The 24,567-nt window shown below is 42.7% G+C and overlaps 1 protein-coding gene across 3 annotated transcripts in view; it reads left to right on the forward strand.

The window, feature by feature from the left end:
• Window positions 1-24,567, forward strand: part of LOC140910580 (cytochrome P450 4V2-like) — a 38,463-nt gene extending 13,896 nt beyond the window's left edge. For 2 of the 3 annotated variants that reach the window (XM_073341867.1, XM_073341869.1), the window contains 8 exons: window positions 4,097-4,287; window positions 4,749-4,818; window positions 7,727-7,853; window positions 9,095-9,286; window positions 13,245-13,347; window positions 16,658-16,792; window positions 17,602-17,781; window positions 21,314-24,567. In XM_073341867.1, coding sequence (XP_073197968.1) covers window positions 4,097-4,287; window positions 4,749-4,818; window positions 7,727-7,853; window positions 9,095-9,286; window positions 13,245-13,347; window positions 16,658-16,792; window positions 17,602-17,781; window positions 21,314-21,486 — 1,171 coding nt within the window. In that variant the 3' untranslated portion in view covers window positions 21,487-24,567. Of the gene's footprint in view, window positions 1-4,096; window positions 4,288-4,748; window positions 4,819-7,726; window positions 7,854-9,094; window positions 9,287-13,244; window positions 13,348-16,657; window positions 16,793-17,601; window positions 17,782-18,911; window positions 19,360-21,313 lie in introns of those variants that run through there. The other variant, XM_073341868.1, reaches the window with a different exon arrangement.

The following is a 24,567-nucleotide window of genomic DNA, read 5'->3' on the forward strand; positions in this document are numbered from 1 at the left end:
ATGTGTTGATTTTCAAGTGCCTTTACAAAGGAGGATACATTTTATTACCCTCATTTTACAGACTAGGAAACTGAGATACAGAGAGATGATGTGACTTTCCCAAGGTCATGTAGCAGGTCAGCGGCCAACCCCGGAACAGAATCCATTGCTCCTGTCTCCTTGCCCAAAGTGCTGAATAACACTGCCTACCTTCAGGTTTGAAGAGTGGCTTAGATTCAGAGCAGGTGGTGCCAAACGGGCAGCTCATTCTCAACCTCTGACACCCAAATTCAGGACAACAGTGCACACTCTGCTGCTTGGGGAATGGAGCGGTAGGAATCCTCCCCATGCCTTTGGAGCTGCAGAGCAGCTCCTTAGCTAATATGGTAGCATTGCATTCATTATTAATAAGGCCCTGTGTACTTTGCAGCAAACTAGGCCTACCTTCTGAACAAGGTGTCTGAATTCAGTCAGACTTTGGTGCCCTGCCCTGAAGAGCTTGCAGAGTCTACACTTCAAACTGTAGGTGTAAATTCTAGCTTGAGGAGGCATACCCAAGCTATTTCAAGTGTAGCCCCAGTGTTTCTGAGCGATGGGAGGGACTAGCTGCACCAACTATGTATCCATCCAAGATGCTAGGTACATACCTGGGGTGGCTAGTATAGCCTGTGGAGCTAGCTTTAGCATTTTATTTTACTCAGAAGTTACACAAAGGAATCTACAGGCCTGTATCCTGTAAGACATTAGCTTAAACACTTAGCATAAGGCTTTGAAACCTGTGAACTCTGGCACAGATCACCCTGAGTTTTGGGGAACTGGGAAAGGTGTGTTTAAAGGGGAAGTTTATACCAGGTAACCACAAGAACATTGAATTGATACTAGGTTTTGATATTTTAGGATAAAATGTTAGCAAATGTTTAACTACGAACTTGCCTTGGCAATGAATTGACGTAGATGATAAATAGTTGAAATCATTAATATACTAACCTACAGGATAAAGATACCCCAACATTATTAAGGTGAGGAAATTACATATGGACAAGGGAGGCTGGGCATTTGAATGAATATTCGTGACCGCCTCTAGGCTCTATAGCCAGAGGCCAGACCACCATGTAAGAGGGAGATCTGGACCATCGGACAAGTTTGGCACGTCAGGGACAGGGCTGGACCTTTGTCTCTTACCACAAAATTCCCAAGGAAGGTTATGAATATATGAATATATAGGTGAAGAATGGGTGCAGGATATTACCTTAAGTCTGAATTTTTGCTATCTTTTTATGTGGTTTGAAGCTTTTCTGTCTTTACTAATTGTGCTAATAAAAGTGGTTAAAGTTTTGCTCTGACCTTAGTGTGAGTGTCTCTGTTGTGCACATTGGGATTCCCAACCAGATGTTGAACCTTGATTCTGTTGTGCCTGACTCTGGGACCAGAACGCTACAGTCCCCCAGCTCTTTAAATCAGAATTAATTGGAAATCAATAATAATCAATAACCACTAAAGAATCAGGCAACACTAGCCACTTGCACTCTCATGGCTACGCTATTTTTATTGTGGTAGCTTGATCAGAGCTAGTGTGGGTTTATCTCCTTGAGCTGGAATTCATACCTCCAGCTCGAAGTGCAGCATACCCTGCATGGACAAGACAGGCACAGGGAAATGGATATCTCACACCCAATCAAGTTCATTCCATATTTTTGGGTGAGTGTGTGTGGGGGGGATGGTGGTGGTGGTTAATGATATATGTGCTAAATGGGAAGATAAGAGAAGGGAGAAAGGTGAGGGGAAGAAGGAACATGAGAGGCAGATGTGGCGTGAGGTTGAAGTGAAGAGACAGTGAGAAGAGGAGGAGATGACTGGAGCAAAAGGCTGGTCAGCACAGGTCAGAGAAAGTCCAGTCAAAGCTGTGGAAAATATTATCAGTGTTTTGGATCCCTGTTTAAACTGCTTCTGCAGGTGCTCTGCCAGATTCATTCTCTGGCTGGTTCCTTCCTGCAGTTTCTTTCTCAGAGGACAGGTGGCTGGAGGGTGGGGAGACACCATTAGTCCTGGTGACCCCAAAATTAGGGAGTATCTCTCTTACACAATTCTACATCTGGAGAGTTCTTGGGTTACTGGGTGAGGGAGAAGCCTGGACAGGCTCCATTTCCCCTCTCTCCATCCTACTGTGCATAGAATCAGAGAAATGTAGGGCTCAAAGTGACCTCATGAGGTCATCTAGCCCTTCCTCCTACACTGAGGAAGGATTAAATATATCTAGGCACTGTCCATGACAGGTGTTCATCTACTTAAAAACCTCCAATGATGGGGATTCAACAACCCTCCTAGGTAACATATTCCCTACTTAATTATCCTTATAGCTAGAAAGCTTTTTGCTAATATCCAGTCTAAATCTCCTTTTCTGCAAACTAAGCTGATTACTTCTTGTCTGACCCTTGGTGGATATGGAGGAAACTTGATCACTATCCTTATTATAACAACCTATTACATATTTGAAGACTGTTATTAAGTCCTCCCTTAACATTTTCTTCTCTAGTCTAAACATGGCCAGTTCTTTCAACCTTTCTGCATAGATCATGCTTCTAAACACTTTATCATTTTTTGTTGCTCTTCTCTGGGGTCTCTACAATTTGTCCACATTTTTCCTAATGTGTAGTGCCCAAAACTGGACACAGTGCTCCAGCTGAGGCCTCACCAATGCCAAGTAGAGCAGAACAATTATTTCCCATGTCTTACATATGACACTTGTTAATAAATCCCAGAATGACATTTGCCTCTTTTGTGACAGTACTTGCTTACACTGCTTTTGCAAGCACCTGTCTAACATGTATCTGCCATTTCAGATATTTTTAAATTATTTTTTTTTTTTGGTGTTTTAGAAAGTCGGAATGAACTAACACTGTGGCTGGATCACATAGTATGAGAATGATCTCATAGCAATGCTGTCTTCCTGATTTCCATGATAGAAAAGGGAGGGCCAGGTTCAAGGAAATGCTGTTTGGGGTCACTTAAAAATTGGAAGGAAGTTTAGGGGCTTCTGGGAGCTCTCCTGCTAAAAACAGGAATGTTCTGTACTGATGCTATCTGAGACACAGCCTAGGTCTACTCTTAAGATTGCAAAATTAGCAGACGAGCTGCTGAATAGCTAAATGGAGAAGGCCCACTGGCTCCTTTGGCTAGCCAGCTGTTATGATGAGACAAGATCAAGCACATCCATACCTCAAACTCCAGCAAGGAGGGGACTGGAGAAGCATCATTAGGCACTCTAGTACATGGGGCAATGGAGTAGACCTGGTCCACCCCAGAGTGAGCTGGATGGCTGGGGAGGCTGGGATCAAGTATCCCAAAAGAGCTCCGTGGGAAGAGGGGAAACTATCTGGACTCACTGCAATGGAAACAGCTACTTGTGTGCTGATTCTTTCTGCAGACAGCGCTGTTTGGGGGCACCCTGCTCCCTGCACGGGGGAGGGACCACAGAAACATATACTTGCCCAGCGTCTGTCTCACCACCTTAACAGCTCTGTGAGAGATGAATCCTCTTCTCTGAGTAACGGTTGGTAGATGATACTGATGCAAAAAACTAGATCCATATTAGGCTATAACTATCCCTAACCCTCACTTTTCTACATAGGGGAAAAATGAGGGCAGCCACCATTTACGATTATCAGTGAAGACAAGCTTAGCCAGGGCTGGGATACTAAATATTTAACAAGGGCCTTTTTATTTACCCTTCTCCTCACCCACTTCCACCCCAAGTGCCTAACTTTGTTCACAGTATTTATCTTGCAGCAGCTACAGTTAGCACCAAGCTGTTAGTAGCACTGTATGATTAGAAGAGTTTTGTAGCAAAATGTACTTCCACTTTGCCCCTTATGGTGATTGGTGCTGGCTGCAACTACCGACATTAATTTATGTATTAAAATGTTACAAATCATTAGAGCTAGTTATCAATGTCATTAATGAAGATGGGTTGACAGAGAGACTACATTGGCCATTGGCAACCTTCTCAAATATTAGCTTTAAGAACCTGTCTACAAGATGTAGCTACTCAAGCGTTTTATTATTTCCTTTTTGATGAGTTGTTTATACTGTGCTTAATTTCCAACGCTTTACTTTGTAGCACTGGGGATAAGTGGCGTTCCAGAAGGAAAATGATAACTCCCACATTCCACTTCACAATCTTAGCTGATTTTCTAGAAGTTATGAATGAACAAGCCACTATTTTGGTTGATAAACTTGAAAAGCACGTTGACAAAGAGCCCTTTGATTGCTTTCTAGACATCACTCTCTGTGCCCTGGATATAATCTGTGGTAAGTCCTGGTGATGATTCAGCAGTCGCTATAAAAGTGCTGTAAATGATAAGGAGACTTAAGGTACAGCAGTTACAATGCTGCAATTTCATTAGTTGAGATAACTGACAAAAAGGCCCTGCCTGTCTTGTAACAATACTTCTGCATTATCTACACTGAATGCGTCTTTTCTATTTTAATTATTTTTGTATTTGTCTGAACAATCAAATATTGTGTTATGAGAATCCTTTGTCCATGGGGTAAAACAGGGACATGGAATCTAAACTGAGGGAGGATGAAAGGAATAGGGATATTAGGACTAGACTCACAAAGAGAGTACATATTCTATAAAAAGAGAAATGCCATGAGATGAGGATGTAAATGGCTGCAATGCTTTCATGCAACACCTGGCCGTATGTTGTCAATGAATTTGACTTTTCACCCAGTTAACTTTAGTAAATTTATCTTTTCTCTTTTTCTAGAAACTGCGATGGGCAAGAATGTCGGTGCACAGAACAATAAGGATTCTGAATATGTCCGTGCTGTTTATAAGTAGGCGTAGACCTGTACAAGGCATTCTGTGCCACCTTGGTCCTCCCTTGCTTATCTGTGGGGCTGAGGGAGGCTGTATATGGAGGTAGGGTGTCAGGACGATGGTAGAACCTATGGAAGCTGTCCATGCACAGAGGAAACCTCTATAATGGCTGCACAAGACCAGCTGCTCCAACCTGTGAACAGGTTTCAGTTGCAGTTCAGTCTCTCCATGGCTAATATTGGCTGGAATAGCCGCCATGGCTCTTTTGAGCCTTCTCTGGAGGGTGGGACATTGAATCCACATAGCACATTGGGCCCAATTCACTGTTGGTTTGCACCTTGTCCAATCATTCCCACTGGTGCAAAGCGGGAGTGAAATGCTATCTGATTAGAATGGTAATGTTTTGCACCCAGGATGCAGTACTGTAAAAAAACCAGAAAAATCAACCAGACCAAAAAACAAACAAACAAACAAAAAAAACCGTACGCAAGATGCAGTGCTACAGTGCATGACTTCAATGGAGTTGCATGTTGCATATATATCAACATAAAATATGGCCTAATTTGGAGTTAAAGTACCTGATTCTCATTTGCACCAAAGTCCGTTTATACTACTCTAGTAGCATAAAGTGGGTGCATCTTTAATTTACTCATGCTTCAAGGTTCCTTTATGCTGCCAGAGATAAATGAGTATCAGACCCTAAAAGGTTGTATAAGATCATATTTGAACAACCCTCAGTCACATGATAGCTATGAGCCACCAATGTAATGTGTCTGCGGAAAAAGGCAACTCAAATACTAGTTTATATTGGGCAAGGCATTTCTACTAGAGATAGAGAAGTGTTGATGCTATTGTACAAGGCACTGGTAAGATCTCATTTGGAATAGTGTGTACAGTTCTGTTCATCTATGTTCAAGAAAGATGAATTCAAACTGGAACAGGTGCAGAGAAGAGCTAATGGGATGATCAATGGAGTGGAGAGTCTATCTTTTATGAGAGGAGACTGGAAGAGTTGTCTTGTTTAACTTAGCAAAAAGAAGGCTCAGAGAGGATATGATTGGTCTCCTTACTCTGAAGCATCGGAGATGGCCACAGCTAGAGATGGGCTATTGGACGGGGAGGGCCAGTGCTTTGAGGTGGCACTAAGCATTCTCTCTCGCAGGTGCTTGGCTGGATAGTTTTTGCTCACATGCTAAGGTCACATATATAAGGTCAGCAAGGACTTGTCCGCAGGTCAGATTGGCAGTGACTTTGGATGGTTTTTGTCTTCCTTTGCAGTATGTGGGGGCAGGTCACATGTCAGGATTACCTGGGTATTCCTCATTTATTAATTTCCCTACCATTGCATGGGCCTTTGGCACTGGTACACCGCAATACCTGTTATTCTCTGTGGCTCATAATAGTCTAGTCTCCTCTGGGCTGTAATACTTTGGTCTCATTGCTGTTGCTGGGTTTAGTGTGTTGGTGGCGGTGGTGGCCTGTAATATACAGGAGGTCAGTCTAAATGATATGGTGGTCCCCTCTGCCTTAAATTCTATGACAATGATTTCTTTTGTGACTGACTCTTAGGTTTTGTAAAATATTTGAAGCTATGTTGCAAATGCCTGGGCCAAACCCCTCATAGGGCAAGGCTAATACTTCTGTTCCATAATTTCTATTTAGTCACAATTGTGTGATTGTCTCACTGAAAAATTGTCCTGGCAGAATTTCTTTCCATAATTTGTTTATCAGATGGCATTGCTTATGCTTCTGAATTGTGGAGAGGTTGAAATTGGAGGAAAGGTCATGTAAATTGTTAGATTTAATTAAAAAAACCCTCAACCTTTTGTTCTCAGTATACCCACTGACATCAGAGCTAGTACAGAAATATACTTGTGTGAGAGAAAATGGGGGCACATGTTCTTTTCTCATAGTGACCAACTTTTTTTTATTAATACTGATTTTTAGATGGGAATAGATTTAATTTGTGTGGCAGAGGGCTATGCAATTCCCCTTGTGGCACAGTGAGATCCTACAGGCACACTTCCCGCAGTTCTCTCTATAGGAGTTCAGAAGAAATTCACTCGCCTCTGGAGTCTTTAAACATTTCCTCTTCTCCTGGGCTCAGATTTATTTAGTTTACATAGCTTCCCCAAAAGCTGTGGGGTCTTAACAGCTCTCTCCCTTGTGGCTGAGGTTTTCTATCAAGCTGTTCCCTTTGGGACACATGAAGCCCACAGTGCCCCTTAATGGTCTGAAGTAACATGCACAGCCCAGCTGTTGCTTTCAACCACCTTCTCCTTCACCTAGTCTCTTTCTCCAGTTAGTCCCTAGGTTCCAGGGGTTCAGCAGGTCACCTTGTCCTGCTGGTGTCTCCCTCTTCTGAGGGAGGAGGCAGCAGCATAGATACAGTCCTCTTTCCCTGAGCTGGTTCCGGTTGGTTGGGAGAGAGAAGCCTTGCCCCACCTTTTCTTTGCAAGGCTCCTGGTTCTGGCCCCTTGAAGGAATAGAAGCACAGGTTTTCCTCAAATACAGACTATTCTCCTTGAACCTCTTCTTCTCTCCTTATATCTGCCTTATGTCACTTTCCTAGACTCTTGGATACCAAACCTTAAAAGGACCACACCATGGGACAGAGGTGGGATGATCCCTAGGCCCTACTACCCTTAAGGGGACAGACCACTCCTGTCACAACCTGACAGAAGCATTTCTGTCCAAAGAAATGTGAAAAATAAGATAGATGATACTGAGCATTGTAATTAATAATAAAAAGTGGATTGATGGCATCCCTAATGACTAGAGAAAATGATTGTGTCTGGAACATCAGATGGTACTTACATCATCGTGTCCCCGACTAGGAAATTTAGACCCTGTTAGGCTCTTGTGGATGTGCTGGGGATGTTTTTCAGAAATAACTATAATTTAATGTTATTTTTGTTACCCTAGGATGAGTGGCCTCCTTCATCAGAGACAGAGGTGTCCTTGGTTTTGGTCTGACTTGATATACCTTATGTTCCAAGAAGGAAGGGAACATAATAGAAGTCTCAAGATTCTTCACAGTTTTACTGACAATGTAACCCTGTTATTCCTTTTTTTTATTGTGTCCCAGTCAAAGGAGAGAAATACTGTAGTAAATATAGAGATTTCAGATTGTGAATGTGGTGGCTGGGCATTCAACCATTGGAAATATCACCTTATCTGAGAGATGTGTCTGAGATAGGAAAACAGAATGTTTATAATATTTAGGCCCTAAAGGAATGCCCTGAAGGGAAAGACACGATAACTAAGAATTTATTGCCTGAGTGTTGGTTTCAGCTAAAGGGTAACACTTACATGGGAATAGTACAACCATTTATACTTGTACACTTTAGTTGGGGGAGGAGGGGAAGCCACAGAAAATTATCTTAATTCCCTTAACATACAGTGTACTGAACAGCTTAAAATAATCTAGCACTTCACCATTAGTCTTGTAACAGCTCTAAAAATCACAGCTGTTGCAAATGCTAAGACTCATTCTTTATTATTCCATGCTTTAAATAAAGAGTTTAAAAACTGCCCTACCTTTATTTTTAAATCTGTTTCAATCAAGCAATACAAAGTGATTACTACCTAAAGACCAGGTTCTGTGGTGACAGGAAGTTGAGTTAATGGAAGCTGTGCACCCATATCTGAGATCAGAATTTGCCCTTTAAAGAAGAAAGTTCAGTCACAGGACCTGATTTTCCTCTCATTTAGAGTCAGTCCCTATGCCCATTGTCTTCAGTGGCGCAGGAATCAGCCCTTAAATCACTGTAGCTCCATGGCAGTCAATGGAGTTACACCAGTGAAAAGGCCAGGAGACTCAGGTACCACATCTGAATGGGATTCTTCATCCTTTTGGTGTTGATTTGCATTCTGTGCAATGCCTCATTACTATACAGTTTTGTGATGTTGCCTGCTAAGGCAGCAGCACTGTGCTGAGGCTCAGAAATGAAGAACAATCAAAGCAAGGAGTCAACAAAGTGTTCCTGTCTGTAGCACAGGTGCATACTCCTAAGTAGCCTGTTTGTGAAAAAGCAGGACATAAAACCTCAGAATATATATGATTCACTGCATGGACAAGTGCAATCTCAACGTGCAATAGCGAAACAAGTACGAGGGGGATGGGATAGGTCCTTTTCTACCCCCAACCAATGCATAGTATAGAGTCAGGGATACAGTGAATTTTTAAATATGTGGGATAAAAATTATTTTTAAGTATATACAAACAGGGGCCACACATCATTAGATTGTGGAATTTAAGCCATGAACTATGTATACATTTCTATATTAAAGATTATTGCAGAAAAATCCCGTGAAATAAAGAACCATGAACAACATAAAACTGACTTTGAAGGCAAATGTGAACAAAGTGGATCCAAAAAGAGAAGAGCTTTTCTTGATATGCTTCTGAATGCAACTGATGACAAAGGGAACAGACTGAGTTACATGGATATTCGAGAGGAAGTGGATACTTTCATGTTTGAGGTACCCCAAAGAGCTGTAGACTTTCAGAACTTGAGATCTGTTACAGAACTGAAGTTTTCCTCTTACTGGAACAGAAGCTTTACTTTTATTATTCAGTCATAACTGTAATTGTGTAGGAGGAATGTAAGAAGAGTCTGATGCACATATTGCAATATAGAATCTCATTCTTCAGAATAAAAAATATATCCAGAGCAAGAAATCTTCAATATTGTGAGTTGCAATGTTGTGGTGAAAAGAAAAGGAGGACTTGTGGCACCTTAGAGACTAACCCATTTATTTGAGCATGAGCTTCGATGAAGTGAGCTGTAGCTCACGAAAGCTCATGCTCAAATAAATGGGTTAGTCTCTAAGGTGCCACAAGTACTCCTTTTCTTTTTGCGAATACAGACTAACATGGCTGTTACTCTGAAATGTTGTGGTAGAAAGTTGCACTGGCAGAACTATGTGCCCAGTCCTGCAAAGTGAGCACTCCCCACTCACACCAATAGTCCAATGACTATTGTGGAACTACTGCCAGGGGCCAGGGTTTGCAGGCCTGGACCTGTAGGTCCTCATCCAAAGCCTATCCAAGTCAAAGGGAGTCTTTCTGTTGACTTGAATGGACTTTGGATCAGGCTCTTAGTGAGGAAGCTGTATAATACCTACCTAGACTAGATAGATATATACCTAGAAATAAAGAAATTGCTGCACCTGATATGAACTGTGCTAATCTCTTCCCACACTGAAATCTCTCCATGCTACTAATCGCGTTGTCAGCTGTCTTTAGTACCTTTCCATTACTGTTATATCCATTGTGACACAGGATAACTGGAAGTGATCGCACTGGGCCTGATTCACTGCTGTATTGCTCGTTTTCTGCTGGTGTAACTCTTTATTCCCAGAGGCAGTGGAATTAATTGTACCATGGTCACTATTAATCTGGGGCTCGATTATAGCAAATTTGATTAAAATTAAGATATTGATCAAATCTGTTGCTAGTGAACATTCCCTTGTTTTCATTAGCATACAGTACCTGACTGGATCAGTTTTATGTTTATAACATATAATTTTAGGAAAATTATATTCCTATGCCCTTTTGTGGTAATTGATGGTAATACTGTATTTACAGTCCCATGATGAAAAAGATAATAGTGAGTAACTTATATACTTTATATTTCATTGTAAAGCAGTGAAGAAAGGTAAATGTCCCTCCAACAATTGACTGTGGGGGAAAATAGTGACTTTAAGATTACTGTATAGTGTTTAAATTATTGTGACTGTCCAGAGAGATTTAGTGAGTCAACCAGTTTATGTCTAAAAGGAAGTAATAGCAAACCTCTTCCTCAGAGTTTGAATGCAGAGGAAGACCGTTCACCGGGTCAGCATAGACTAGCTATGTAATAGAAGAGGGATGGCAAAGTTAACAAGTCTGCTTGTTAACATTATGATTCTGCCCCCGCCCCCATATTAGTCTCCATCCATCATATTACACAACTGGTTATTTCCAGTTCAATCTTAGGTACTGGATTGTTACATGGATTCATATATTCTTAGCTTTTCTTCTGTATCTGTACAAAAAGAAACGGAGTACTTGTGGCACCTTAGAGACTAACCAATTTATTTGATTAAATACTACAAGTATTTGTATAAATACTACAGCTCACTTCATCGGATGCATACTGTGGAAAATACAGAAGATGTTCGTATACATACAAACCATGAAAAAATGGGTGTTTACCACTACAAAAGGTTTTCTCTCCCCCCACCCCACTCTCCTGCTGGTAATAGCTTATCTAAAGTGATCACTCTCCTTACAATGTATATGATAATCAAGTTGGGCCATTTCCAGCACAAATCCAGGTTTCCCCCCCACACACACACACACACTCCCACTCTCCTGTTGGTAATAGCTTATCTAAAGTGATCACTCTCCTTACAATGTGTATGATAATCAAGGTGGGCCATTTCCAGCACAAATCCAGAGTTTAACAAGAACTTCAGAGGGGCGGGTGGAGGGGTAGGAAAAAACAAGGGGAAATAGGTTACCTTGCAAAATGACTTAGCCACTCCCAGTCTCTATTCAAGCCTAAGTTAATTGTATCCAATTTACAAATGAATTCCCATTCAACAGTCTCTTGCTGGAGTCTGGTTTTGAAGTTTTTCTGTTGTAATATCGCAACTTTCATGTCTGTAATCGCGTGACCAGAGAGATTGAAGTGTTCTCCGACTGGTTTATGAAAGTTATAATTCTTGACATCTGATTTGTGTCCATTTATTCTTTTACGTAGAGACTGTCCAGTTTGCCCAATGCACATGGCAGAGGGGTATTGCTGGCACATGATGGCATTTATCACATTGGTAGATGTGCAGGTGAATGAGCCTCTGATAGTGTGGCTGATGTTATTAGGCCCTGTGATGGTGTCCCCTGAATAGATATGTGGGCACAGTTGGCAACGGGCTTTGTTGCAAGGATAGGTTCCTGAATTAATGGTTCTGTTGTGTAGTATGTGGTTGCTGGTGAGTATTCGCTTCATGTTGGTGGGCTGTCTGTAGGCAAGGGCTGGCTTGTCTCCCAAGATTTGTGAGAGTGTTGGGTCATCCTTCAGGATAGGTTGTAGATCCTTAATAATGCGTTGGAGGGGTTTTAGTTGGGGGCTGAAGGTGACGGCTAGTGGCGTTCTGTTATTTTCTTCGTTAGGCCTGTCCTGTGGTAGGTGACTTCTGGGAACTCTTCTGGCTCTATCAATCTGTTTCTTCACTTCTGCAGGTGGGTATTGTAGTTGTAAGAATGCTTGATAGAGATCTTGTAGGTGTTTGTCTCTGTCTGAGGGGTTGGAGCAAATGCACTTGTATCGCAGAGCTTGGCTGTAGACGATGGATCGTGTGGTGTGGTCAGGGTGAAAGCTGGAGGCATGTAAGTAGGAATAGCGGTCAGTACGTTTCCGGTATAGGGTGGTGTTTATGTGACCATCGTTTATTAGCACTGTAGTGTCCAGGAAGTGGATCTCTTGTGTGGACTGGACCAGGCTGAGGTTGATGGTGGGATGGAAATTGTTGAAATCGTGGTGGAATTCCTCAAGGGCTTCTTTTCCATGGGTCCAGATGATGATGATGTTATCAATATAGCGCAAGTAGAGTAGGGGCGTTAGGGGACGAGAGCTGAGGAAGCGTTGTTCTAAGTCAGCGATAAAAATGTTGGCATACTGTGGGGCCATGCGGGTACCCATAGCAGTGCCGCTGATTTGAAGGTATACATTGTCCCCAAATGTAAAATAGTTATGGGTAAGGACAAAGTCACAAAGTTCAGCCACCAGGTTAGCCGTGACATTATCGGGGATAGTGTTCTTGATGGCTTGTAGTCCATCTTTGTGTGGAATGTTGGTGTAGAGGGCTTCTACATCCATAGTGGCCAGGATGGTGTTATCAGGAAGATCACCTCAGGGCCTACGCTACCAGCACTCCCAACTACCTTCGAGACACCACTGACTCCTGAGGAAACTACAATCCATCGGTGATCTTCCTGATAACACCACCGTTCCTCAGACGTTCTTGTTAAACCCTGGATTTGTGCTGGAAATGGCCCACCTTGATTATCATACACATTGTAAGGAGAGTGATCACTTTAGATAAGCTATTACCAGCAGGAGAGTGGGGTGGGGGGAGAGAAAACCTTTTGTAGTGGTAAACACCCATTTTTTCATGGTTTGTATGTATAAGAACATCTTCTGTATTTTCCACAGTATGCATCCGATGAAGTGAGCTGTAGCTCACGAAAGCTTATGCTCAAATAAATTGGTTAGTCTCTAAAGTGCCACAAGTACTCCTTTTCTTTTTGCGAATACAGACTAACACGGCTGTTACTCTGTATCTATACAGTTAGGCTACATCACTAAAATATCTCTAATTCCTTGAATATATTTAATTTCATATTCATGAGGATAATGCAGATCTGAACATCTGAGTAAATCTGTACCTCTAGGGGCATGATACAACAGCTGCTGCTATGAGCTGGGCCATCTACTTACTTGGATGTCATCCAGAAGCCCAGAAGAAAGTTCACAGAGAATTGGATGAAGTGTTTGGTTAGTTTCTATCCTTTGCTTCTTTGTAGGTGTAAGTTTGCACTGACAGTATATGGTTTAATAGTCATTTCTATCTAGAGATTTATAAAGGAAAATAAACACCTGCTGTGCCACTGTACATGCTGTAACTCTTCTGTGTATAAAGACACGCCAGTGGTAGTTGGTTTGATGCTAAGGGAAGTATGACAGATCTCAAAGATTGCAAAGTCTTTCGGGCAGGTACCATCTCTTTGTTGTATATTTGTACCGCGCTTATCACAATGGAATCCTGGTCCATGACTTGGGCTCCTAGGTGCTACTGCAATAAAAATAATCCGTAGGGCTCTGAGTCTATCCCAGAGGTCACGGAAGTCACGGATTCCTTGATTTTCCATGACCTCCATGACTTCTGCAGCAGCCGGTGTGCCTGACTCCAGGGCCACCCAGGCAGCTGGCCCCGGGGACAGCCACTCCAGCCACTGCTGGAGCAGCTCTGCAGCCAGCTGCTGGGGTGGCCCCTGGGCCGGCTGCACTGTTCCCCGCTGGGGCAGCCCCGGGGTCCGCTCCAGCAGTGGCTGGAGCAGCTGGCCCCGGGGACTGCCTGAGCAGTGGGGGTGGTGGGAGCAGAAGCGAGTGGGTGGCCCCGAGGGCAGCTGGACCAGTTGCTGCGGGGTAGCCCCCAACAGCTGGTGCCACTGGCCCCTGCCCTCCCTGAGCAATGTCCCCCTAGCCTCTCCCCCCCAGAGCAGCGTCCCACTTTCCCAGCTAAGATTTAGTCAGGGGTATATAGAAAAGTCCCAGACAGGCCATCTATGACGTTCCCCTCTGGTGTTATCTAGACTGGTGATCTGCTAGGTCACTCCAGTTCTTGACTCTGGGAGCCAGCCTTACCCTGCTCTGCTGTGAGAACCCCCATTCCTAGGCTGTTCACGCACAGCCTCTGGCACGTAAGCTGCTCTTTGGATTGTGCAACTGAATGATACTAGCCAATATCTGCGGTCCCAGACACAAACCCTAGGAACCTCCATCTTGCAGTGTCCAGTTATGCCTGCTGGATGCTGAAAGCTTATATTAGTTCGTCAGTTTAACGAATAAATTGCTATGTACCAGGCTTGTTATCCCAAGGGGAGTCTCTGACACGCTTTAAACCAAGCACACTGCTTCAGGTAGAATAAACAAAGAGATTTATTACTATAAAGATAGATTTTAAGTGATTATAAGACAAAGCATAACAAGGTGGATTTGGTCAAATGAAATAAAAGTAAAATGCATTCTAAGCTGATCTTAACACTTTCAGTGCCCTTACAAACTGAGATGCGTCTCACCACAAGCTGGCTGGTTGCCCTTCAGCCAGGCTCTCCCCTTTGATCAGCGCTTCAGTCGCTTGGTGTGGTGTCTGTAGATGGAGGTAGAAGAGAGAGGAAGAGCATGGCAAATCTCTCTTCCTTTTTCTTTTATCATGTTCTTTCTTCCCTCTTGGCTTCGCCCCTTCCCCCCGGTCCCCCGAGTCAGGTGAGCATTACCTCATCACAGTCCCAAACTGACCAAAGGAAGGGGAGTGACTCACTCAAAAGTCCAACAGATCCTTTGTTGTTGCCTAAGCCAGTGTCCTTTGTTCCTGTGAGGCTGGGCTGGGTTTGTCCCATACATGCCCTGATGAGGTGTGAACTGCCCCTCTGCTCTTGGGGACTTTTTGCCTGGGCTTACTTTAAGCCATGAAGACACATTTTCAGCCTCATAATTATGTACATGAAATTACAACCTATAACATTACTATAACAACAATTACTATAACATCAGTATAACAACAATGCTCATGTTGCCTTCCAAAGACACCTGACATGACAAACTTTGCATTGGATACCACGCAGTCATTTTACAAGGATGAACATGGGGATGCGGGGTGTTTCCCCTGAGGTACTGAGCATCACACCATGAATTTTTGTTTATTGCATGTGACCTGTCTGACTTTTACTAAAAATACCCATGATTAAATTGTAGGCTTAATAATAATAATTGTAGTTGAAGAAAGTCACAAGAATAAATATTTGGACAAATGATTCAAACTCATAAGTGTAACCCACATGCCTAACAGGGAGATATCTCTTTAAGAGATCTGTAGGGGGTAGGAATGAGTTGTGTCTGGGTCATTGTTGCTAGGCAAATGCACAATTAACTCTCCACACTCAGAAGTTTCTGGAATTGTGGGTGGCAATTTTGGGTATGCTCAAAAGGTTCCCTGTTACTGGACTCAAACTCCATGAGGGCTAGTAGTCACGGCAGCTGCTTTACAAAAGACCATGTTCCTTGTGTGGGTTCGAAGAAGCTGAGCCACAGGAGCTGAAAGCAGGCTGTTGTAATTAATTCTGAAGTATTTTGCAGCAGGTTTTTTTTAATCTGTATACTTAAAGTGAGTGCTCGTTTAATTAATTAGCTGACTAGTGTGTGCCCCCCCTTTGGGGATGCTATGCAGCCCCGCCCCTTCCACAGGAGGCCCCGCCTCATCACCGCTCCCATCTGCCACAGCCCTGAGCTCCCCCACCCCCACAGCTGGAGGAACCCCAGCCATCCCCAGCACTGGGCTTGGGGAAAGGGTGGAGCATGGGCAGGGCCAGGGCTTGGCTTAGGGGAGGCTTAGCCTCCCCTGGCCTATTATACCCGCCACCCATGCTAGCTAACTGAGTGATTGCAGCAGAGGAAGAGGAACGGTCTGCATGAATTCCAGTTGGAGGTTTCTGCAAGCAAGAGGAAAGAATTTATTGCTGCAGTGCTTTTAACTCAGCAGACTGTAACTGAGACTCAGGTGAATTCTACCTTAGCTTTTGGGAACTCTGAGTTTCTTATCACTGTGTTTCTGTGGGGACTGACCTGTTAAGATTTAATTTGTCTTCTTTATTTCTGTTATGTTTAATTGTGAAGATCATGTATGTGGATTATAAAGGAGCCATGTTATGATGTAGAAATTAAGTTGTTATTATGACTATTATTATTATGTTTTTGTCATTATAAAGTTGGTACTTAAGAATTAAGTTAATTCCTTTTGTTCTTTTTGGATTTGAATGTGGGGAGGTTGATCTTGTGCAATCCTAGCTGAAAATCCTCAGTGACTGAATTCTGGGTCTCCAGGTGCTTTTCGATGGGAGCTGGGTTCTTTTAAGCACTGGAGAAGGGCAATGATGTAAACTCTAGCCCATTCAAAGGTTATGTAAGCCCAGTGGTGGAGTTGTACTTTTGTCAGCATTTAAGAGAGTTGGGAGCCCCTTAAGATAGCTTGTGTCTTTAGTCTGATTAGGACAGTTGTTTCTCACACCCCTGTTGTCATTCTGATCAGGGAACTCTGACCGGCCTGTCACAATGGATGACCTTAAGAAGCTCCGGTATCTTGAGTGTGTCATTAAAGAAGCCCTTCGTCTCTTCCCTTCTGTTCCATCCTTTGCCCGCACCACAAGTGAAGATTGCCATATTAGTAAGTAGTAGTATTTATTATTATTTTTTATTTTCATAGTGTGTAGGTGCCCCTGCCATGTACCAGGACCCTTTTAGGCTAGGTACTACTGTACAAAGAAAGTACAAAAAGATGTTCCCTGTCCCAAAGGACTTACAATCTACATATAAGACAAGGAAGAGCAGATGGATACAGACAGACCAATGTGGAGTACAAGAAAGCAATAAGACACTATTGGTTAGCAGGTTAGCCTCTTACGTCAGCACAACTGTAGTCTAGTCCAGGGATAGGCAACCTATGGCATGGGTATCAAAGGCGGCACGTGAGCTGATTTTCAGTGGTACTCACAGTGCCTGGGTCCTGGCCACCGGTCTGAGGGGCTCGGCATTTTAATTTAATTTTAAATGAAGCTTCTGAAACATTTTTAAAAACCTTGTTTACTTTACATACAACAATAGGTTAGTTATGTATTATAGACTTATAGAAAGAAACCTAAAAATGCTAAAATGTATTACTGGCATGTGAAACCTTAAATTAGAGTGAATAAATGAAGACTCGGCACACCACTTCTGAAAGGTTGCCAACCCCTGGTCTAGACATTGTCAAGTTTTTGAAGGGCTCGCTGCAAAAGAGAGTTTTGAAGGAGGAGGATGAGTTAGTTTTGTGGATGTTTACAGGTAGTAGATCTCAGCCTTGTCTGTATTCATCATTTTTAGGTATGAGAGGTATCTGCTGTCACGGTGATGCATAAGTAAAGAACCGTTTTTGTGCTTTCTATCCATTTATAGGAAGCCACTTACTTTACCGGCTTGTTGTTTCTTTTTTTGCAGGAGGATTTAAGATACCAAAAGGTACACAGGTAATCATTGTTACTTATGCACTGCACAGAGATCCAGAGGTTTTCCCAGATCCTGAGGAATTCAGGCCTGAGCGATTCTTCCCTGAGAATTCTAGTGGAAGGCATATATATGCGTATGTGCCCTTCTCTGCTGGATCCAGAAACTGCATTGGTACGTAGGTGATAAAAACCAAAGTGTAATAGGCCTCTGTTGGGAGGCTAACACTGGCCCTTTATGAAGGAATATATCAGTGCACCTAAGACTGGTTAGTTGACCCCTCCTCCCCATTAGACTTAAGAGAGGATACTTGGGCCATAGAGGGAAGGAGAAACGGTGAGCCAGAGACATGGAGTATCAGAGCTTGAGAGGAGTCAGAGACAGGAAGCACCAGGAAAGAGCTGTCAAGCGTTGCTTGGGAGAGCTACAAGAGACCTGGTAGTTACAGCTGAGTTCTGAGGAGAGCTGGAACAGAACTGCTGGTGAGAACTGACTGAAGTTGGGACCCTGATGAGCAGAAGGCTTGGGCAGTGGCCGCGAGGCAAAAAGGAAAGATCCAGCTTGGCCAGGGGAAGCTGAGCCTGGAAGCAAGAGGGTGGACTCTGGAAGGATGTTCCCTGAGCAGGGGTAGGGCTCCCAGACAGCGAGACCTGGGGAATAGAATGCTGTGGAGAGCTCTCTTGTGGGAGACCTGACTTGGGGGAGCTGTGGGAAGAATCATGAGACTGGTCACTCTCTGGTGCATTACCTGGAGAGCAGGCCCTGCCTAGATCAGGAGTCAAAGGGTCTGGGAACACAGGACTGCTGTTGACTGCCAGTGGGTAACCTGGAGGTAACCTGGAGGGGAATGGAAAAATAGTTGTACCTTTATGCTTACTGTGGGTTTGTCAAGAATGGTTTTTCTACAAGGGTTTTGGGGGAATTAATACACTGGTATATTTGAATAAATTACTCTGAGTGGCAGGCTTTGTATTGGACACTGAGAGACTGTTTCATAGGTGAACAAAAAGGGGAAACTGAGGCAGGGGCACCTGTCATGCTGTAGCCTGCTGTTGGAGGGTGCTGTGTAGCATGCCCCACACAAGGTTGCCTCATGATAGCCTTCATACTTGGTTATTGAACTTACCACTAAGACTGGTTAGATGAAGTTACCTTTGCTGCAGTACCCACAGCAGAGCTTATGCATTCGAATGGAAATGTAATCCTGTGTGCTTAATAACTGAGGCAGAGCAATTCTTACTGGTACCTCATTCTTCAGACTGATGAAATATTTACATTTTCTTTCTTCCCATGGGGTTCTTCAGAGTCTACTTTGTTTCCTCCTTACTGGGACTTGATCCACATGTAACTCTGTGTCATGCTAACATCAGTTCTGTCTCAAGAGGGCTGGGCCTGGTTTCCATCAGAGTTCAGAGCCACTCAAAGACACCATGGCAGCTCACTAGGGAACAGCATGAGCCACTCTCTCTCTCCCTCCCCTTGGGATATGTTTGCTGGCTATTCTATGATCCCAACCACTGGTGGACTGCAGCCTGGAGGAGAAAATTTAAGACCCCCTTTCAGTCTTCTGCAGTAACTGCTGAGGTGTTCACTGAGCTCCTAAAACTTGTAAGCAGTCCAGGGAAGGGACTGTGTCTGCACTTGTTTCTCTGAAGCACCTAACACAGTTGTGTAGGTTCAGAAATAAACAACTTTTGGAGAATTGTATGTAGTATATAGTTGGTGTGACATTAAAGGAACTGTTTCTTTGTGGATCCTTATTCCGGAGGTTCTGTTCTACCACATTAACTATGAATGATGCAAAGTATTGAGAGGAAGGCAAATTTCTGTTGTTCTGATCTCATTTCATTTTCAGGATTTCATTCCATTTTGAATGGGTCAGTCCCAATGACAGAAGCACAATTGCAGGCAAAGCTCTCAGCAACAGCTGTTGAGACTCTTCTGTCAGCAATACAAAGTAGACATTCTTAGGAGTCCAAATACAAATGAAGTTAATTAAAAAAAACCAAACCCAAATCAAACAAACAAAGCCAAAGATTACGTTTTACTCTTGAGCAGATCTTTGCACATTGAAAGACGATCTAACTTATCATAATCAGGCTAATTATTGTTTCTAGTGCACCCAAATTGTTTGAGGTATTTTACAGGCATACAGATTCCTGCCTAGGCAGCTTGCAGTCTGAACAGACAATGTACAGAGAAGGGGTTGAGGGAAGGGAGAGAGACACTGTCAGACTTCAAAGCAACTGCATATATGTTTTCCCTTTATGATCAGCAAGGGCACCCACTCTAGGCTTCCAGCTCCTCAGCCATCACATCTCTGGGGTGGAGACTCATGACTCTCTCCCTCCTGACCAAGGTTTTTCTAGGTTGCAGAGTTCCCTGCCTCCTGTGAATTTCCCAGCAACTTGGACTGCCTATGCAGAGCTGCTTTGATTTTCTCCTCAGAGACTATAAACAGAAAAAGGACCCACCATTATAAGTTACCACACAGCTTTTTCTAAGCAAGCACACTTTTTCTTAAGATAAAAGCATTACAGAGAAAACATATTAAAAACAAACAAACAAAAAGTACACATCACTACACATATACACATTACTACACATGTACTAATAAACTTATCAAAGATTACCCCCATCTCCACAAGGGCTCTGGTTGGTTTCAGTCCTTCCAACCCTTCCCAAAAGATTGGGGCCCTTCCTGTGGACAGCAAGTCCTGTCTATTTGCTGGGTCAGAAAGAAGGCCCCAAGTCAGTTTAAATTCAAACTATTTATCCAAAAGTCCTTTCTTTGTCTGTTGGCCTCTGGAGAACCCAGTCTGAACTAGTATATGCGGGCCTTTCTAGGTGGTGGTACCTCATTGGAGGCTTTACTATCTGAGTGAATTTGCCTTATCACCTTGCAACTGTTCTTAGTTCCTGGAGGGGCTGTGGTTACCTGCCCCATGGAATTACATATAATCCCTGGCCCACAATGATATATAAACTTAATACAGTAAGATCTCCCAAAGATATTGCAGGAAACCGCCATAGCTCTCACAGACAGCACAACACAACTTTTAAAATCCTCTGCCTCTATAATCTTTGGCTAGCTGCCTGGTCTGTGACCCTTGTCAATTTGCTTAGCTCCTTTTTCTTTTTCTTTCTATTTTCTCCTCTCTCTACTTTTCTCTTAAACCTTTGATTATTTGTCTAATTTCTCCCTTCCCTATTTCACCAGCACACTCTACTTTTAGGATAACAATGAAATCAACAAAGCTCTCTCTTTTTTCCTTCTATGTGTGCTCTTCCTCTTCCTGCTGTCCATGTGCGGTGATCCTGGAGCTGAGCCCTTCTCTTCCTCCTCCTCCTCATTTAGGCCTAAATGTAACATAACAGGGTCACATTTTGTATTAGGTTTTCCTCCATGATACTTTAACTTTAAGTTTAAGTTTAACTTTAAGGCCAACTTTAAGCTCCAAGTGGAGGCTATGCATATTTTAAATCTGATTCTTTCCTGCTGTAGATATGGAAGGAAACAGATCTATCACAAATCCCATTCTTGGTAATATCTGTACTATCCTGAATTTGGACCATATTGGTTTATAATCTGTGACTGCAGATGCACAGTTATTCCCATGCTGCATTTTGTGAGAAATCTTTAAGTGTAATTATGAGGGCTGTTAGTACTAAACTACTATTGTTTATGTTCCAATTTAACCTGAAGGCCAGCGCTTTGCACAGGTGGAAGAGAGAGCTGTTCTAGCCATCATCCTACAACGCTTTTGGGTGGAAACAAGTCAAAAGCGAGAAGATCTTGATTTGGTCGCAGAATTAATTCTTCGCCCAAATAAGGGCATCTGGATCCAGCTGAAGAGGAGAAGAGAGTGTGTGTCATAAGAATAAAGCTTACAAGGATTTTAGATCCTAGAACATGTGCTCAGTAGTATCCTGTAGTTTATTCATCTTTAATCACATAAGAAGACTTAACAGAATTGTAAATATATCAAAATATTTCAGAATCTCTTGACCTTTTACCTATAAATATTTATCTCAGGATGTGATCTTTCCCTCCCATTCAGTTGGCTCAGGATGTCTCAGAAAGTAGCATTGACAGTTGAATGCCTTGTATCCTTACTATCCATTGTCATGGCACTTTACATCACTTTCTCTGAGACCACCATTCATATTGCTCCATGAAATGGTCAGCTGACTGACTTCTCACCCTGGAGGAAAAGTTACTAAGGTGTAGGACATGCCCAGCTTCCACTCTCCCAAGGGTAAAGGTATGGAGGTGGTCTTCCACCCACTGTCTCTTAATTAATTAATCAGTGGAGCTGTGTGAGTTTTCACCAGCTCAGGATCTGGCTCAGTACATTTAGCGATTATTCATCCAAAATTGTTTTTTTGTTGTTGTTGAGTTCATTCTGCAGTTTATGGCATGTCCCAAACTCTCCTCTCACTTAAAGCAGTGCTGTCTTACTGGCTTCAACAGAGTTATTCCTGCGTGAATGAGGGGAGAATTTCACAAATGACTTTCAGTGTGCCTATTGAAGGGAGGGAAATATATTTTCCAAAATGTATGTGTTTTTCACAGTTATTTTTGAATGTTATTGCGGCCTTGACTGTTGGATTAATTTGTCACGTAACTTATATTATATAGTATGATATAGTACATTCAGCTAACAGTCAAATCTGATTGAGATTTATATAAACCTCTGCACTTTAAATGATATTGACATTCTTTACAAATGGTTATAAATTATTAGAATGGATTTTTTGTTCAGTTTCTGGCATTTGGCTCGCAAAAGCAATCAGTAGATGAGCGTCTTTCCTTAGGAGAAAAAGAAAATTGAGGTAGCTGGATGATGAACTACCTCCCTTAATAGAGCAAAAAGAAAAGGAGTACTTGTGGCACCTTAGAGACTAACAAATTTATTAGAGCATGAGCTTTCGTGGGCTACAGCCCACTTCATCGGATGCATAGAATGGAACATATAGTAAGAATATATATATATATATATATATATACACACACACACACACACATACGAAGAACATGAAAAGGTGGACGTAGCCATACCAACTGTAAGAGGCTAATTAATTAAGATGAGCTATTATCAGCAGGAGAAAAAAAACTTTTGTAGTGATAATCAAGATGGCCCATTTAGACAGTTGACAAGAAGGTGTGAGGATACTTAACATAGGGAAATAGATTCAATATGTGTAATGACCCAGCCACTCCTATTCTCTATTCAAACCCAAGTTAATAGTATCTACTTTGTATATTAATTCAAGCTCAGCAGTTTCTCATTGGAGTCTGTTTTTGAAGCTTTTCTGTTGCAAAATTGCCACGTTTAAGTCTGTTACTGAGTGGCCAGAGAGGTTGAAGTGTTCTCCTACCGGTTTTCGAATGTTATGATTCCTGAAGTCAGATTTGTGTCCATTTATTCTTTTGTGTAGAGACTGTCCGTTTTGGCCAATGTACATGGCAGAGGGGCATTGCTGGCACATGATGACATATATCACATTGGTAGATGTGCAGGTGAACGAGCCCCTGATGGCGTGGCTAATGTGATTAGATCCTATGATGGTGTCACTTGAATAAATATGTGGACAGAGTTGGCATCGGGCTTTGTTGCAAGGATAGGTTACATAGGTTATAGAGCAGTTACTCCAGCACAAGGTGGATCTGTGTTTGCCTGGCCTGTGCACAAAGTGAGAATTTTGGTTGCCAGCACAAATAATTGTAACAATTTGACATTCAGGGTCAAAGTCTGCTCTGAGATCCGACTCCTGGTCCAAATCCTACTTGAGTCAGTTGGTGCTGCACCTAGTAATTGAGAATAGAATTTGACCCCCCCCCCAGTCATGAATTGCTGCTATTCTCACAGGGTGGACAAAGAGCTGACACGGAAGTGAAATATCATGGCAGTTTATGATTTTGTACTGTGGGGCTGGGCAGAAAGCTCTTCTCTCTCTCTACAACTCCATGAAGCACACACTTGATTGACTGTGTGGGGAGTGCCCCTCAAAAACAAGGACACTGAATTAACTCTGAAAGGGTTTGAGCCAATGAGCAGACAGGAGGTGGGATGGTTCACCAGCCTGGGAAGATTCAGAGAAGAAATAAAGAAGAAGCTGGCTAGCAAGCAGTAGCCCTGAGCTGGGGCAGAGAGAGAGAGAGACTGAACCTGGAGCTGCTGGGAGGAGAGCCAGTTGCTTGCAAAAGGGGACTTTCATAAATGCATAGCCTGGAGTTCACAAGACAGCTGAGACCACTGTTCTGAGCTCACAGGTTAGCCTGACCCAAGGGGTGGGGGATTGCATTGGCATGGGGCAGAGAGTCTGTGTGTATCTAGCCAGCCAGCGCGGGAGGGACTGCGGCTCTATCGGGGCAAGAAAGTCTGTATAACCCCTGCTAGAGTTCCTGACCTAGGTCTACTCCTTGTTTGCTTGGGTGAGATAAGTGTTGTTCTATTGTTAAGTGTAGTGCATACTCCTGACCCCTGTAGGAGAGAGTGTTGGTGTTTGTGAAGAGGTGTGTGGCTGGGACCTGGGACCCCTCTCCAATTGTTGGAATCCCCCACCTTACAATACTTTCATATAGGAAATATTGGTAATGTATTTAATGTACCTAACCTTGGTCTATTTTTAGCTATCTGGACAATATGCATTATTTTTCAATAAAGTTGTTATTAGTTAAAGATATTTTTAAACTGAAGACATATTACACAGTGTACATTTCCATGTAAAAATATAGTGGGGATGTTACAAAATGGAAAGATTAAAATTGCAACAGAGGGACACTTAATATGTTAAAAGAAAAGGAATACTTGTGGCACCTTAGAGACTAACAAATTTATTTGAGCATAAGCTTTCGTGAGCTACAGCTCACTTCATCGGATGCATTCTGTAATACATTGTTGTCTTACAGTGTTGTGAATTTGTTTATAAAATGTTGACTTTGCTACATTGCTC

The sequence above is a fragment of the Lepidochelys kempii genome, chromosome 4 (genome assembly GCF_965140265.1).
Source record: "Lepidochelys kempii isolate rLepKem1 chromosome 4, rLepKem1.hap2, whole genome shotgun sequence".
Lineage (NCBI taxonomy): Eukaryota > Metazoa > Chordata > Testudines > Cheloniidae > Lepidochelys > Lepidochelys kempii.